The sequence below is a fragment of the Telmatherina bonti genome, assembly GCF_933228915.1.
Source record: "Telmatherina bonti genome assembly, chromosome: 9".
Classification (NCBI taxonomy): Eukaryota; Metazoa; Chordata; class Actinopteri; order Atheriniformes; family Telmatherinidae; genus Telmatherina; species Telmatherina bonti.
The window spans coordinates 40,772,579-40,787,477 of NC_136627.1; the positions used below are offsets into that span (position 1 = coordinate 40,772,579).

General features: G+C 55.4%; 1 protein-coding gene across 1 annotated transcript in view; it reads left to right on the forward strand.

The window, feature by feature from the left end:
• The window catches only part of eif2a (eukaryotic translation initiation factor 2A), a 302,801-nt gene that overhangs the window by 35,778 nt on the left and 252,124 nt on the right, over positions 1–14,899 (forward strand). The window contains exons 4-6 of the mRNA XM_079246965.1: positions 12,133–12,251; positions 12,328–12,427; positions 12,502–12,584. Of these exons, the coding sequence (XP_079103091.1) occupies positions 12,133–12,251; positions 12,328–12,427; positions 12,502–12,584 (302 nt within the window). The remainder of the gene's footprint in view (positions 1–12,132; positions 12,252–12,327; positions 12,428–12,501; positions 12,585–14,899) is intronic.

Consider the following 14,899-nt stretch of genomic DNA (forward strand, 5'->3'; position numbering starts at 1 on the left):
CTCTGTCCTCCTGTCTGTCTCTCTGTCCTCCTGTCTGTCTCTCTGTCCACCTGACTGTCTCTCTGTCCTCCTGACTGTCTCTCTGTCCTCCTGTCTGTCTCTCTGTCCTCCTGACTGTCTCTCTGTCCTCCTGACTGTCTCTCTGTCCACCTGTCTGTCTCTCTGTCCTCCTGACTGTCTCTCTGTCCACCTTTCTGTCTCTCTGTCCACCTGTCTGTCTCTCTGTCCTCCTGACTGTCTCTCTGTCCTCCTGTCTGTCTCTCTGTCCTCCGGCCTGTCTCTCTGTCCTCCTGACTGTCTCTCTGTCCTCCTGTCTGTCTCTCTGTCCTCCTGACTGTCTCTCTGTCCACCTGACTGTCTCTCTGTCCACCTGACTGTCTCTCTGTCCTCCTGACTGTCTCTCTGTCCTCCTGACTGTCTCTCTGTCCTCCTGTCTGTCTCTCTGTCCTCCTGTCTGTCTCTCTGTCCTCCGGCCTGCCTGTCTCTCTGTCCACCTGTCTTTCTCTCTGTCCACCTGACTGTCTCTCTGTCCTCCTGACTGTCTCTCTGTCCTCCTGTCTGTCTCTCTGTCCTCCTGTCTGTCTCTCTGTCCTCCGGCCTGCCTGTCTCTCTGTCCACCTGTCTTTCTCTCTGTCCTCCTGACTGTCTCTCTGTCCTCCTGACTGTCTCTCTGTCCTCCTGTCTGTCTCTCTGTCCTCCGGCCTGTCTCTCTGTCCTCCTGACTGTCTCTCTGTCCTCCTGTCTGTCTCTCTGTCCTCCGGCCTGTCTCTCTGTCCTCCGGCCTGTCTCTCTGTCCACCTGTCTGTCTCTCTGTCCTCCTGACTGTCTCTCTGTCCTCCGGCCTGACTGTCTCTCTGTCCTCCGGCCTGCCTGTCTCTCTGTCCTCCTGACTGTCTCTCTGTCCTCCTGACTGTCTCTCTGTCCTCCGGCCTGCCTGTCTCTCTGTCCTACTGTCTGTCTCTCTGTCCTCCTGACTGTCTCTCTGTCCACCTGACTGTCTCTCTGTCCTCCTGACTGTCTCTCTGTCCACCTGACTGTCTCTCTGTCCTCCTGACTGTCTCTCTGTCCTCCTGTCTGTCTCTCTGTCCTCCGGCCTGCCTGTCTCTCTGTCCTCCTGTCTGTCTCTCTGTCCTCCTGTCTGTCTCTCTGTCCTCCTGTCTGTCTCTCTGTCCTCCGGCCTGTCTCTCTGTCCTCCTGTCTTTCTCTCTGTCCTCCTGCCTTTCTCTCTGTCCTCCTGTCTGTCTCTCTGTCCTCCTGCCTGTCTCTCTGTCCACCTGTCTGTCTCTCTGTCCTCCTGACTGTCTCTCTGTCCTCCTGACTGTCTCTCTGTCCACCTGTCTGTCTCTCTGTCCTCCTGTCTGTCTCTCTGTCCTCCTGACTTTCTCTCTGTCCACCTGACTGTCTCTCTGTCCTCCGGCCTGTCTCTCTGTCCTCCTGTCTGTCTCTCTGTCCTCCGGCCTTTTTCTCTGTCCTCCTGTCTGTCTCTCTGTCCTCCTTCCTTTCTCTCTGTCCTCCTGTCTGTCTCTCTGTCCTCCTGCCTGTCTCTCTGTCCTCCTGTCTGTCTCTCTGTCCTCCTGTCTGTCTCTCTGTCCACCTGACTGTCTCTCTGTCCTCCTGCCTTTCTCTCTGTCCTCCTGACTGTCTCTCTGTCCACCTGACTGTCTCTCTGTCCACCTGACTGTCTCTCTGTCCTCCTGTCTGTCTCTCTGTCCTCCTGTCTGTCTCTCTGTCCTCCTGACTGTCTCTCTGTCCTCCTGACTGTCTCACTGTCCACCTGACTGTCTCTCTGTCCACCTGTCTGTCTCTCTGTCCTCCTGACTGTCTCTCTGTCCTCCTGACTGTCTCTCTGTCCACCTGACTGTCTCTCTGTCCACCTGACTGTCTCTCTGTCCTCCTGACTGTCTCTCTGTCCTCCGGCCTTTTTCTCTGTCCTCCTGTCTGTCTCTCTGTCCTCCTTCCTTTCTCTCTGTCCTCCTGTCTGTCTCTCTGTCCTCCTGCCTGTCTCTCTGTCCTCCTGTCTGTCTCTCTGTCCACCTGACTGTCTCTCTTTCCTCCTGACTGTCTCTCTGTCCACCTGTCTGTCTCTCTGTCCTCCTGACTGTCTCTCTGTCCACCTGTCTGTCTCTCTGTCCACCTGTCTGTCTCTCTGTCCTCCTGACTGTCTCTCTGTCCACCTGACTGTCTCTCTTTCCTCCTGACTGTCTCTCTGTCCTCCTGCCTTTCTCTCTGTCCTCCTGACTGTCTCTCTGTCCACCTGACTGTCTCTCTGTCCTCCTGACTGTCTCTCTGTCCACCTGTCTGTCTCTCTGTCCACCTGTCTGTCTCTCTGTCCTCCTGACTGTCTCTCTGTCCACCTGTCTGTCTCTCTGTCCTCCTGTCTGTCTCTCTGTCTACCTGACTGTCTCTCTGTCCACCTGACTGTCTCTCTGTCCTCCTGACTGTCTCTCTGTCCTCCTGTCTGTCTCTCTGTCCTCCTGACTGTCTCTCTGTCCACCTGTCTGTCTCTCTGTCCTCCTGACTGTCTCTCTGTCCACCTGTCTGTCTCTCTGTCCTCCGGCCTGCCTGTCTCTCTGTCCTCCTGTCTGTCTATCTGTCCTCCTGTCTGTCTCTCTGTCCACCTGACTGTCTCTCTGTCCTCCTGACTGTCTCTCTGTCCTCCTGTCTGTCTCTCTGTCCTCCGGCCTGCCTGTCTCTCTGTCCTCCTGACTGCCTCTCTGTCCTCCGGCCTGTCTCTCTGTCCTCCTGACTGTCTCTCTGTCCTCCTGTCTGTCTCTCTGTCCTCCTGTCGTTCTCTCTGTCCTCCGGCCTGTCTCTCTGTCCTCCGGCCTGTCTCTCTGTCCTCCTGACTGTCTCTCTGTCCTCCTGTCTGTCTCTCTGTCCTCCGGCCTGTCTCTCAGTCCTCCTGACTGTCTCTCTGTCCTCCTGACTGTCTCTCTGTCCTCCTGACTGTCTCTCTGTCCTCCGGCCTGCCTGTCTCTCTGTCCTCCTGACTGTCTGTCTGTCCTCCTGACTGTCTCTCTGTCCACCTGACTGTCTCTCTGTCCACCTGACTGTCTCTCTGTCCTCCGGCCTGCCTGTCTCTCTGTCCTCCTGCCTGTCTCTCTGTCCTCCTGCCTGTCTCTCTGTCCACCTGACTGTCTCTCTGTCCACCTGACTTTCTCTCTGTCCTCCTGTCTGTCTCTCCGTCCTCCGGCCTGTCTCTCTGTCCTCCTGTCTGTCTCTCTGTCCTCCTGTCTGTCTCTCTGTCCTCCTGCCTGTCTCCCTGTCCTCCTGTCTGTCTCTCTGTCCTCCTGTCTGTCTCTCTGTCCTCCTGACTGTCTCTCTGTCCTCCTGACTGTCTCTCTGTCCTCCGGCCTGTCTCTCTGTCCTCCTGACTGTCTCTCTGTCCTCCTGACTGTCTCTCTGTCCTCCTGTCTGTCTCTCTGTCCTCCTGTCTGTCTCTCTGTCCTCCGGCCTTTTTCTCTGTCCTCCTGTCTGTCTCTCTGTCCTCCTGCCTTTCTCTCTGTCCTCCTGTCTGTCTCTCTGTCCTCCTGTCTGTCTCTCTGTCCTCCTGACTGTCTCTCTGTCCACCTGACTGTCTCTCTGTCCTCCTGACTGTCTCTCTGTCCTCCTGTCTGTCTCTCTGTCCTCCGGCCTGTCTCTCTGTCCTCCTGTCTGTCTCTCTGTCCTCCGGCCTGTCTCTCTGTCCTCCTGTCTTTCTCTCTGTCCTCCTGACTGTCTCTCTGTCCACCTGTCTGTCTCTCTGTCCTCCTGACTGTCTCTCTGTCCACCTGTCTGTCTCTCTGTCCTCCTGTCGTTCTCTCTGTCCTCCGGCCTGTCTCTCTGTCCTCCGGCCTGTCTCTCTGTCCACCTGTCTGTCTCTCTGTCCTCCTGTCGTTCTCTCTGTCCTCCTGTCTGTCTCTCTGTCCTCCGGCCTGTCTCTCTGTCCTCCTGTCTTTCTCTCTGTCCTCCTGACTGTCTCTCTGTCCACCTGTCTGTCTCTCTGTCCTCCTGACTGTCTCTCTGTCCTCCTGACTGTCTCTCTGTCCTCCTGTCTGTCTCTCAGTCCTCCGGCCTGTCTCTCAGTCCTCCTGACTGTCTCTCTGTCCTCCTGACTGTCTCTCTGTCCTCCTGACTGTCTCTCTGTCCTCCGGCCTGCCTGTCTCTCTGTCCTCCTGACTGTCTGTCTGTCCTCCTGACTGTCTCTCTGTCCTCCTGACTGTCTCTCTGTCCACCTGCCTGTCTCTCTGTCCTCCTGCCTGTCTCTCTGTCCACCTGACTGTCTCTCTGTCCACCTGCCTGTCTCTCTGTCCTCCTGCCTGTCTCTCTGTCCACCTGACTGTCTCTCTGTCCTCCGGCCTGCCTGTCTCTCTGTCCACCTGACTGTCTCTCTGTCCTCCTGACTGTCTCTCTGTCCACCTGCCTGTCTCTCTGTCCTCCTGCCTGTCTCTCTGTCCACCTGACTGTCTCTCTGTCCACCTGACTTTCTCTCTGTCCTCCTGTCTGTCTCTCCGTCCTCCGGCCTTTCTCTCTGTCCTCCTGTCTGTCTCTCTGTCCTCCTGTCTGTCTCTCTGTCCTCCTGCCTGTCTCCCTGTCCTCCTGTCTGTCTCTCTGTCCTCCTGTCTGTCTCTCTGTCCTCCTGACTGTCTCTCTGTCCTCCTGACTGTCTCTCTGTCCACCTGACTGTCTCTCTGTCCTCCGGCCTGTCTCTCTGTCCTCCTGACTGTCTCTCTGTCCTCCTGTCTGTCTCTCTGTCCTCCTGCCTTTCTCTCTGTCCTCCTGTCTGTCTCTCTGTCCTCCTGTCTGTCTCTCTGTCCTCCTGACTGTCTCTCTGTCCACCTGACTGTCTCTCTGTCCTCCTGACTGTCTCTTTGTCCTCCTGTCTGTCTCTCTGTCCTCCGGCCTGTCTCTCTGTCCTCCTGTCTGTCTCTCTGTCCTCCGGCCTGTCTCTCTGTCCTCCTGTCTTTCTCTCTGTCCTCCTGACTGTCTCTCTGTCCACCTGTCTGTCTCTCTGTCCTCCTGACTGTCTCTCTGTCCACCTGTCTGTCTCTCTGTCCTCCTGTCTGTCTCTCTGTCCTCCTGTCTTTCTCTCTGTCCTCCTGTCTGTCTCTCTGTCCACCTGTCTGTCTCTCTGTCCTCCTGACTGTCTCTCTGTCCTCCTGTCTGTCTCTGTCCTCCTGTCTGTCTCTCTGTCCTCCTGTCTGTCTCTCTGTCCACCTGACTGTCTCTCTGTCCTCCTGACTGTCTCTCTGTCCACCTGACTGTCTCTCATTCCTCCTGACTGTCTCTCTGTCCACCTGACTGTCTCTCTGTCCTCCTGTCTGTCTCTCTGTCCTCCTGTCTGTCTCTCTGTCCTCCTGACTGTCTCTCTGTCCACCTGTCTGTCTCTCTGTCCTCCTGTCTGTCTCTCTGTCCTCCTGTCTGTCTCTCTGTCCACCTGTCTGTCTCTCTGTCCTCCTGACTGTCTTTCTGTCCTCCTGTCTGTCTCTCTGTCCTCCTGACTGTCTCTCTGTCCACCTGTCTGTCTCTCTGTCCTCCTGTCTGTCTCTCTGTCCACCTGACTGTCTCTCTGTCCTCCTGACTGTCTCTCTTTCCACCTGACTGTCTCTCTGTCCTCCTGTCTGTCTCTCTGTCCTCCTGTCTGTCTCTCTGTCCTCCTGACTGTCTCTCTGTCCACCTGACTGTCTCTCTGTCCTCCTGACTGTCTCTCTGTCCTCCTGTCTGTCTCTCTGTCCTCCTGACTGTCTCTCTGTCCACCTGACTGTCTCTCTGTCCTCCTGACTGTCTCTCTGTCCTCCTGTCTGTCTCTCTGTCCACCTGACTGTCTCTCTGTCCTCCTGACTGTCTCTCTGTCCTCCTGTCTGTCTCTCTGTCCTCCTGACTGTCTCTCTGTCCTCCTGACTGTCTCTCTGTCCACCTGACTGTCTCTCTGTCCTCCTGACTGTCTCTCTGTCCTCCTGTCTGTCTCTCTGTCCTCCTGACTGTCTCTCTGTCCTCCTGTCTGTCTCTCTGTCCTCCTGTCTGTCTCTCTGTCCTCCTGACTGTCTCTCTTTCCTCCTGTCTGTCTCTCTGTCCTCCTGACTGTCTCTCTGTCCTCCTGTCTGTCTCTCTGTCCTCCGGCCTGTCTCTCTGTCCTCCTGACTGTCTCTCTGTCCTCCTGTCTGTCTCTCTGTCCTCCGGCCTGTCTCTCTGTCCTCCTGACTGTCTCTCTGTCCTCCGGCCTGTCTCTCTGTCCACCTGACTGTCTCTCTGTCCTCCTGACTGTCTCTCTGTCCTCCTGACTGTCTCTCTGTCCTCCTGACTGTCTCTCTGTCCACCTGTCTGTCTCTCTGTCCTCCTGACTGTCTCTCTGTCCACCTGTCTGTCTCTCTGTCCTCCTGTCTGTCTCTCTGTCCTCCTGACTGTCTCTCTGTCCACCTGACTGTCTCTCTGTCCGCCTGACTGTCTCTCTGTCCACCTGACTGTCTCTCTGTCCACCTGTCTGTCTCTCTGTCCGCCTGACTGTCTCTCTGTCCTCCTGACTGTCTCTCTGTCCACCTGTCTGTCTCTCTGTCCTCCTGTCTGTCTCTCTTTCCTCCTGACTGTCTCTCTGTCCACCTGTCTGTCTCTCTGTCCTCCGGCCTGCCTGTCTCTCTGTCCTCCTGACTGTCTCTCTGTCCACCTGTCTGTCTCTCTGTCCTCCTGACTGTCTCTCTGTCCACCTGTCTGTCTCTCTGTCCTCCTGACTGTCTCTCTTTCCTCCTGTCTGTCTCTCTGTCCTCCTGACTGTCTCTCTGTCCTCCTGTCTGTCTCTCTGTCCTCCGGCCTGTCTCTCTGTCCTCCTGACTGTCTCTCTGTCCTCCTGTCTGTCTCTCTGTCCTCCGGCCTGTCTCTCTGTCCTCCTGACTGTCTCTCTGTCCTCCGGCCTGTCTCTCTGTCCACCTGACTGTCTCTCTGTCCTCCTGACTGTCTCTCTGTCCTCCTGTCTTTCTCTCTGTCCTCCTGACTGTCTCTCTGTCCTCCTGACTGTCTCTCTGTCCTCCTGACTGTCTCTCTGTCCACCTGTCTGTCTCTCTGTCCTCCTGACTGTCTCTCTGTCCACCTGTCTGTCTCTCTGTCCTCCTGTCTGTCTCTCTGTCCTCCTGTCTGTCTCTCTGTCCTCCTGACTGTCTCTCTGTCCACCTGTCTGTCTCTCTGTCCGCCTGACTGTCTCTCTGTCCACCTGACTGTCTCTCTGTCCTCCTGACTGTCTCTCTGTCCACCTGTCTGTCTCTCTGTCCTCCGGCCTGCCTGTCTCTCTGTCCTCCTGACTGTCTCTCAGTCCTCCTGTCTGTCTCTCTGTCCTCCTGTCTGTCTCTCTGTCCTCCGGCCTGCCTGTCTCTCTGTCCTCCTGACTGTCTCTCTGTCCACCTGTCTGTCTCTCTGTCCACCTGTCTGTCTCTCTGTCCTCCGGCCTGCCTGTCTCTCTGTCCACCTGACTGTCTCTCTGTCCTCCTGTCTGTCTCTCTGTCCTCCGGCCTGCCTGTCTCTCTGTCCTCCTGACTGTCTCTCAGTCCTCCTGACTGTCTCTCTGTCCTCCTGTCTGTCTCTCTGTCCTCCTGTCTGTCTCTCTGTCCTCCGGCCTTTTTCTCTGTCCTCCTGTCTGTCTCTCTGTCCTCCTGCCTTTCTCTGTCCTCCTGTCTTTCTCTCTGTCCTCCTGTCTGTCTCTCTGTCTACCTGACTGTCTCTCTGTCCACCTGACTGTCTCTCTGTCCTCCTGACTGTCTCTCTGTCCTCCTGTCTGTCTCTCTGTCCTCCGGCCTGTCTCTCTGTCCTCCTGTCTTTCTCTCTGTCCTCCTGACTGTCTCTCTGTCCACCTGTCTGTCTCTCTGTCCTCCTGACTGTCTCTCTGTCCACCTGTCTGTCTCTCTGTCCTCCTGTCTGTCTCTCTGTCCTCCTGTCTTTCTCTCTGTCCTCCTGACTGTCTCTCTGTCCTCCTGTCTGTCTCTCTGTCCTCCTGACTGTCTCTCTGTCCTCCTGACTGTCTCTCTGTCCTCCTGTCTGTCTCTCTGTCCTCCTGACTGTCTCTCTGTCCACCTGTCTGTCTCTCTGTCCTCCTGACTGTCTCTCTGTCCACCTGTCTGTCTCTCTGTCCTCCTGACTGTCTTTCTGTCCTCCTGTCTGTCTCTCTGTCCTCCTGACTGTCTCTCTGTCCACCTGTCTGTCTCTCTGTCCTCCTGTCTGTCTCTCTGTCCACCTGACTGTCTCTCTGTCCTCCTGTCTGTCTCTCTGTCCTCCTGTCTGTCTCTCTGTCCTCCTGACTGTCTCTCTGTCCACCTGACTGTCTCTCTGTCCTCCTGACTGTCTCTCTGTCCTCCTGTCTGTCTCTCTGTCCTCCTGTCTGTCTCTCTTTCCACCTGACTGTCTCTCTGTCCTCCTGTCTGTCTCTCTGTCCTCCTGTCTGTCTCTCTGTCCTCCTGACTGTCTCTCTGTCCACCTGACTGTCTCTCTGTCCTCCTGACTGTCTCTCTGTCCTCCTGTCTGTCTCTCTGTCCTCCTGACTGTCTCTCTGTCCTCCTGTCTGTCTCTCTGTCCTCCTGACTGTCTCTCTGTCCACCTGTCTGTCTCTCTGTCCTCCTGACTGTCTCTCTTTCCTCCTGTCTGTCTCTCTGTCCTCCTGACTGTCTCTCTGTCCTCCTGTCTGTCTCTCTGTCCTCCGGCCTGTCTCTCTGTCCTCCTGACTGTCTCTCTGTCCTCCTGTCTGTCTCTCTGTCCTCCGGCCTGTCTCTCTGTCCACCTGTCTGTCTCTCTGTCCTCCTGACTGTCTCTCTGTCCTCCGGCCTGTCTCTCTGTCCACCTGACTGTCTCTCGGTCCTCCTGACTGTCTCTCTGTCCTCCTGTCTTTCTCTCTGTCCTCCTGACTGTCTCTCTGTCCTCCTGACTGTCTCTCTGTCCTCCTGTCTTTCTCTCTGTCCTCCTGACTGTCTCTCGGTCCTCCTGACTGTCTCTCTGTCCTCCTGTCTTTCTCTCTGTCCTCCTGACTGTCTCTCTGTCCTCCTGTCTTTCTCTCTGTCCTCCTGACTGTCTCTCGGTCCTCCTGACTGTCTCTCTGTCCTCCTGTCTTTCTCTCTGTCCTCCTGACTGTCTCTCGGTCCTCCTGACTGTCTCTCTGTCCTCCTGTCTTTCTCTCTGTCCTCCTGACTGTCTCTCTGTCCTCCTGTCTGTCTCTCTGTCCGCCTGACTGTCTCTCTGTCCACCTGTCTGTCTCTCTGTCCTCCTGTCTGTCTCTCTTTCCTCCTGACTGTCTCTCTGTCCACCTGTCTGTCTCTCTGTCCTCCTGTCTGTCTCTCTGTCCACCTGTCTGTCTCTCTGTCCTCCTGTCTGTCTCTCTTTCCTCCTGACTGTCTCTCTGTCCACCTGTCTGTCTCTCTGTCCTCCTGTCTGTCTCTCTTTCCTCCTGACTGTCTCTCTGTCCACCTGTCTGTCTCTCTGTCCTCCTGTCTGTCTCTCTTTCCTCCTGACTGTCTCTCTGTCCACCTGTCTGTCTCTCTGTCCTCCGGCCTGCCTGTCTCTCTGTCCTCCTGACTGTCTCTCTGTCCACCTGTCTGTCTCTCTGTCCTCCTGACTGTCTCTCTTTCCTCCTGTCTGTCTCTCTGTCCTCCTGACTGTCTCTCTGTCCTCCTGTCTGTCTCTCTGTCCTCCGGCCTGTCTCTCTGTCCTCCTGACTGTCTCTCTGTCCTCCTGTCTGTCTCTCTGTCCTCCGGCCTGTCTCTCTGTCCTCCTGACTGTCTCTCTGTCCTCCGGCCTGTCTCTCTGTCCACCTGACTGTCTCTCTGTCCTCCTGACTGTCTCTCTGTCCTCCTGACTGTCTCTCTGTCCTCCTGACTGTCTCTCTGTCCTCCTGACTGTCTCTCTGTCCTCCTGTCTGTCTCTCTGTCCTCCTGTCTGTCTCTCTGTCCTCCTGACTGTCTCTCTGTCCGCCTGACTGTCTCTCTGTCCACCTGACTGTCTCTCTGTCCTCCTGTCTGTCTCTCTGTCCGCCTGACTTTCTCTCTGTCCACCTGACTGTCTCTCTGTCCTCCTGACTGTCTCTCAGTCCTCCTGTCTGTCTCTCTGTCCTCCTGTCTGTCTCTCTGTCCTCCGGCCTGCCTGTCTCTCTGTCCTCCTGACTGTCTCTCTGTCCACCTGTCTGTCTCTCTGTCCTCCTGACTGTCTCTCTGTCCACCTGTCTGTCTCTCTGTCCTCCGGCCTGCCTGTCTCTCTGTCCACCTGACTGTCTCTCTGTCCACCTGTCTGTCTCTCTGTCCTCCGGCCTGCCTGTCTCTCTGTCCACCTGACTGTCTCTCTGTCCACCTGTCTGTCTCTCTGTCCTCCGGCCTGCCTGTCTCTCTGTCCTCCTGACTGTCTCTCTGTCCTCCTGTCTGTCTCTCTGTCCTCCTGTCTGTCTCTCTGTCCTCCTGAGTGTCTCTCTGTCCTCCTGTCTGTCTCTCTGTCCTCCTGACTGTCTCTCTGTCCTCCTGTCTGTCTCTCTGTCCTCCTGTCTGTCTCTCTGTCCTTCTGTCCGTCTCTCTGTCCTCCTGTCTGTCTCTCTGTCCTCCGGCCTGTCTCTCTGTCCTCCTGACTGTCTCTCTGTCCTCCTGTCTGTCTCTCTTTCCTCCGGCCTGTCTCTCTGTCCTCCTGACTGTCTCTCTGTCCACCTGACTGTCTCTCTGTCCACCTGACTGTCTCTCTTTCCACCTGACTGTCTCTCTGTCCTCCTGTCTGTCTCTCTGTCCACCTGACTGTCCATCTCTCTGTCCATCTGACTTTCCATCTCTCTGTCTACCTGACTGTCCGTCTCTCTGTCTACCTGACTGTCCATCTGACTGTCCATCTCTCTGTCCACCTGACTTTCCATCTCTCTGTCCACCTGTCCATCTCTCTGTCCACCTGACTTTCCATCTCTCTGTCCACCTGACTGTCCATCTCTCTGTCTACCTGACTGTCCATCTCTCTGTCTACCTGTCCGTCTCTCTGTCCACCTGACTGTCCATCTCTCTGTCCATCTGACTTTCCATCTCTCTGTCCACCTGTCCATCTCTCTGTCCACCTGACTTTCCATCTCTCTGTCTACCTGACTGTCCATCTCTCTGTCCACCTGTCCGTCTCTCTGTCCACCTGACTGTCCATCTGACTGTCCATCTCTCTGTCCACCTGACTTTCCATCTCTCTGTCCACCTGTCCATCTCTCTGTCCATCTGACTGTCCATCTCTCTGTCCACCTGACTTTCCATCTCTCTGTCCACCTGACTGTCCATCTCTCTGTCCACCTGACTGTCCATCTCTCTGTCTACCTGACTGTCCATCTCTCTGTCCACCTGACTGTCCGTCTGACTGTCCATCTGACTGTCCACCTGACTTTCCATCTCTCTGTCCACCTGACTTTCCATCTCTCTGTCCACCTGACTGTCCGTCTCTCTGTCTACCTGACTGTCCATCTCTCTGGCCACCTGTCCGTCTCTCTGTCCACCTGACTGTCCATCTCTCTGTCCATCTGACTTTCCATCTCTCTGTCTACCTGACTGTCCGTCTCTCTGTCCACCTGTCCATCTCTCTGTCCACCTGACTGTCCATCTCTCTGTCCACCTGTCCGTCTCTCTGTCCACCTGACTGTCCGTCTCTCTGTCCACCTGACTGTCCGTCTCTCTGTCCATCTGACTGTCCATCTCTCTGTCCACCTGACTGTCCATCTCTCTGTCTACCTGACTGTCCATCTCTCTGTCTACCTGACTGTCCGTCTCTCTGTCTACCTGACTGTCCGTCTCTCTGTCTACCTGACTGTCCGTCTCTCTGTCTACCTGACTGTCCATCTCTCTGTCCACCTGACTGTCCATCTCTCTGTCTACCTGACTGTCCATCTCTCTGTCTACCTGACTGTCCGTCTCTCTGTCTACCTATCCATCTCTCTGTCTACCTGACTGTCCGTCTCTCTGTCCACCTGACTGTCCGTCTCTCTGTCCATCTGACTGTCCATCTCTCTGTCCACCTGTCCATCTCTCTTTCCACCTGACTGTCCGTCTCTCTGTCCACCTGTCCATCTCTCTGTCCACCTGACTGTCCATCTCTCTGTCCACCTGTCCGTCTCTCTGTCCACCTGACTGTCCGTCTCTCTGTACACCTGACTGACCGTCTCTCTGTCCACTGTCCGTCCTCCAGTGTCTCTGTGGTGAAGTCTCTGGATAGCAGCGTGGTATCCACCTTTGATCTTCCAAAGACAGCCTTGCTGGAGTTTTCTCCTCTCAACAACATCCTGGTTACCTGGCAACCATACACAAGTAAGACTCCAGTAAGACATCATGTGACGGGACAAGGGAGGATTGGGAGGATGCTGATGATCTTGTCTTGTTGCAGAGACTCAGGACAGTCCTCAGGGTGAGGCCAACCTCCAGCTGTGGAACTTGTCAAGCGGTGGTCTCATCAAAGCTCTGTTCCAGAAGAAGGTGGACTCCTGGTGAGTTCCCCCAACCCGCTGCCATCACCTCATGATTTATTGTCCATTAGTTAAGATAACTGTGAAATCGCCAGGTGTCCCAGGTGGTCTGATGATGAGAAGGTCTGCGTGAGGAGCGTCAGCAACGAGCTGCATTTCTACCAGGACAATGACTTCAGTAAGAACCTACTCTGGTCACTTTTTCAAAGGTGGAAGCAGTCCAGAAACCAGGAAACGGTCTAGAGACCAGGAAAGGATCTAGAGACCAGGAGAGGGTCTAGAGACCGGGAAAGGGTCTAAAGACCGGGAAAGGGTCCAGAGACCAGGAAAGGGTCTATAGGCCGGGAAAGGGTCCAGAGACCAGAAAAGGTTCTAGAGACTGGCAAGGGGTCTAGAGACCAGGACAGGGTCCAGAGACCAGAAAACGGTCCAGAGACCGGGAAAGGGTCCAGAGACCGGGAAAGGGTCCAGAGACCGGGAAAGGGTCCAGAGACCAGGAAAGGGTCTAGAGACCAAGAGAGGGTCTAGAGACCAGAAAAGGTTCCAGAGACCAGGAAAGGGTCCAGAGACCGGGAAAGGGTCCAGAGACCAAGAAAGGGTCCAAAGACCGGGAAAGAGGCTAAAGACCAGGAAAGGGTCTAGAGACCAGAAAACAGTCCAGAGACAAGGAAAGGGTCCAGAGACAAGGAGAGGGTCTTGAGACCGGGAAAGGGTCCAGGGACCAGGAAAGGGTCCAGAGACCGGGAAAGGGTCTAGAGACCAGGGAAAGGTCTAGAGACCAGGAAATGGTCCAGAGACCAGGAAAGGGTCCAGAGACCGGGAAAGGGTCCAGAGACCGGGAAAGGGTCCAGAGACCAGAAAACAGTCCAGAGACAAGGAAAGGGTCCAGAGACAAGGAGAGGGTCTTGAGACCGGGAAAGGGTCCAGAGACCAGGAAAGAGTCCAGAGACCAGAAAACGGTCCAGAGACCAGAAAGGGTCTAAAGACCAGGAAAGGGTCCAGAGACCAGGAAAGGGTCTATAGGCCGGGAAAGGGTCCAGAGACCAGAAAAGGTTCTAGAGACTGGCAAGGGGTCTATAGACCAGGACAGGGTCCAGAGACCAGAAGACGGTCCAGAGACCGGGAAAGGGTCCAGAGACCAGGAAAGGGTCTACAGACCAGGAAAGGGTCTAGAGACCGGGAAAGGGTCCATAGACCAGAAAAGGGTCCATAGACCAAGAAAGGGTCCATAGAGAAGGAAAGGGTCTAGAGACCAGAAAGAGTCTAGAGACCAGGAAAGAGTCTAGAGACCAGGAAAGGGTCTTGAGACCAGAAAACGGTCCAGAGACCAGGAAAGGGTCTAGAGACCGGGAAAGGGTCCAGAGACCCGGAAAGGGTCTAGAGACCGGGAAAGGGTCCAGAGACCAGGAAAAGGTCCAGAGACCGGGAAAGGTCTAGAGACCAGGAAAGGGTCCAGAGACCGGGAAAGGGTCCAGAGACCGGGAAAGGGTCCAGAGACCAGAAAACAGTCCAGAGACAAGGAAAGGGTCCAGAGACAAGGAGAGGGTCTTGAGACCGGGAAAAGGTCTAAAGACCTGGAAAGGGTCCAGAGACCAGGAAAGGGTCTATAGGCCGGGAAAGGGTCCAGAGACCAGAAAAGGTTCTAGAGACTGGCAAGGGGTCTAGAGACCAGGACAGGGTCCAGAGACCAGAAAACGGTCCAGAGACCGGGAAAGGGTCCAGAGACCGGGAAAGGGTCCAGAGACCAGGAAAGGGTCTAGAGACCAGGAAAGGGTCTAGAGACCGGGAAAGGGTCCATAGACCAGAAAAGGGTCCATAGACCAAGAAAGGGTCCATAGAGAAGGAAAGGGTCTAGAGACCAGGAAAGAGTCTAGAGACCAGGAAAGAGTCTAGAGACCAGGAAAGAGTCCAGAGACCGGGAAAGGGTCCAGAGACCAGGAAGGGGTCTAGAGACCTTAAAAGGGTCCAGAGACCAGGAAAGGGTCTAGAGACCAGGATAGGATCTAGACACCAAGAGAGGGTCTAGAGACCAGAAAAGGGTCTAGAGACCAGAAAACGGTCCAGAGACCAGGAAAGGGACCAGAGACCAGGGGAGGGTCTAGAGACCAGAAAACGGTCCAGAGACCAGGAAAGGGTCTAGAGACCAAGAGAGGGTCTAGAGACCAAGAGAGGGTCTAGAGACCAGAAAAGGTTCCAGAGACCAGGAAAGGGTCCAGAGACCGGGAAAGGGTCCAGAGACCAAGAAAGGGTCCAAAGACCGGGAAAGAGGCTAAAGACCAGGAAAGGGTCTAGAGACCAGAAAACAGTCCAGAGACAAGGAAAGGGTCCAGAGACAAGGAGAGGGTCTTGAGACCGGGAAAGGGTCCAGGGAGCAGGAAAGGGTCCAGGGACCAGGAAAGGGTCCAGAGACCGGGAAAGGGTCTAGAGACCAGGGAAAGGTCTAGAGACCAGGAAAGGGTCCAGAGACCAGGAAAGGGTCCAGAGACCGGGAAA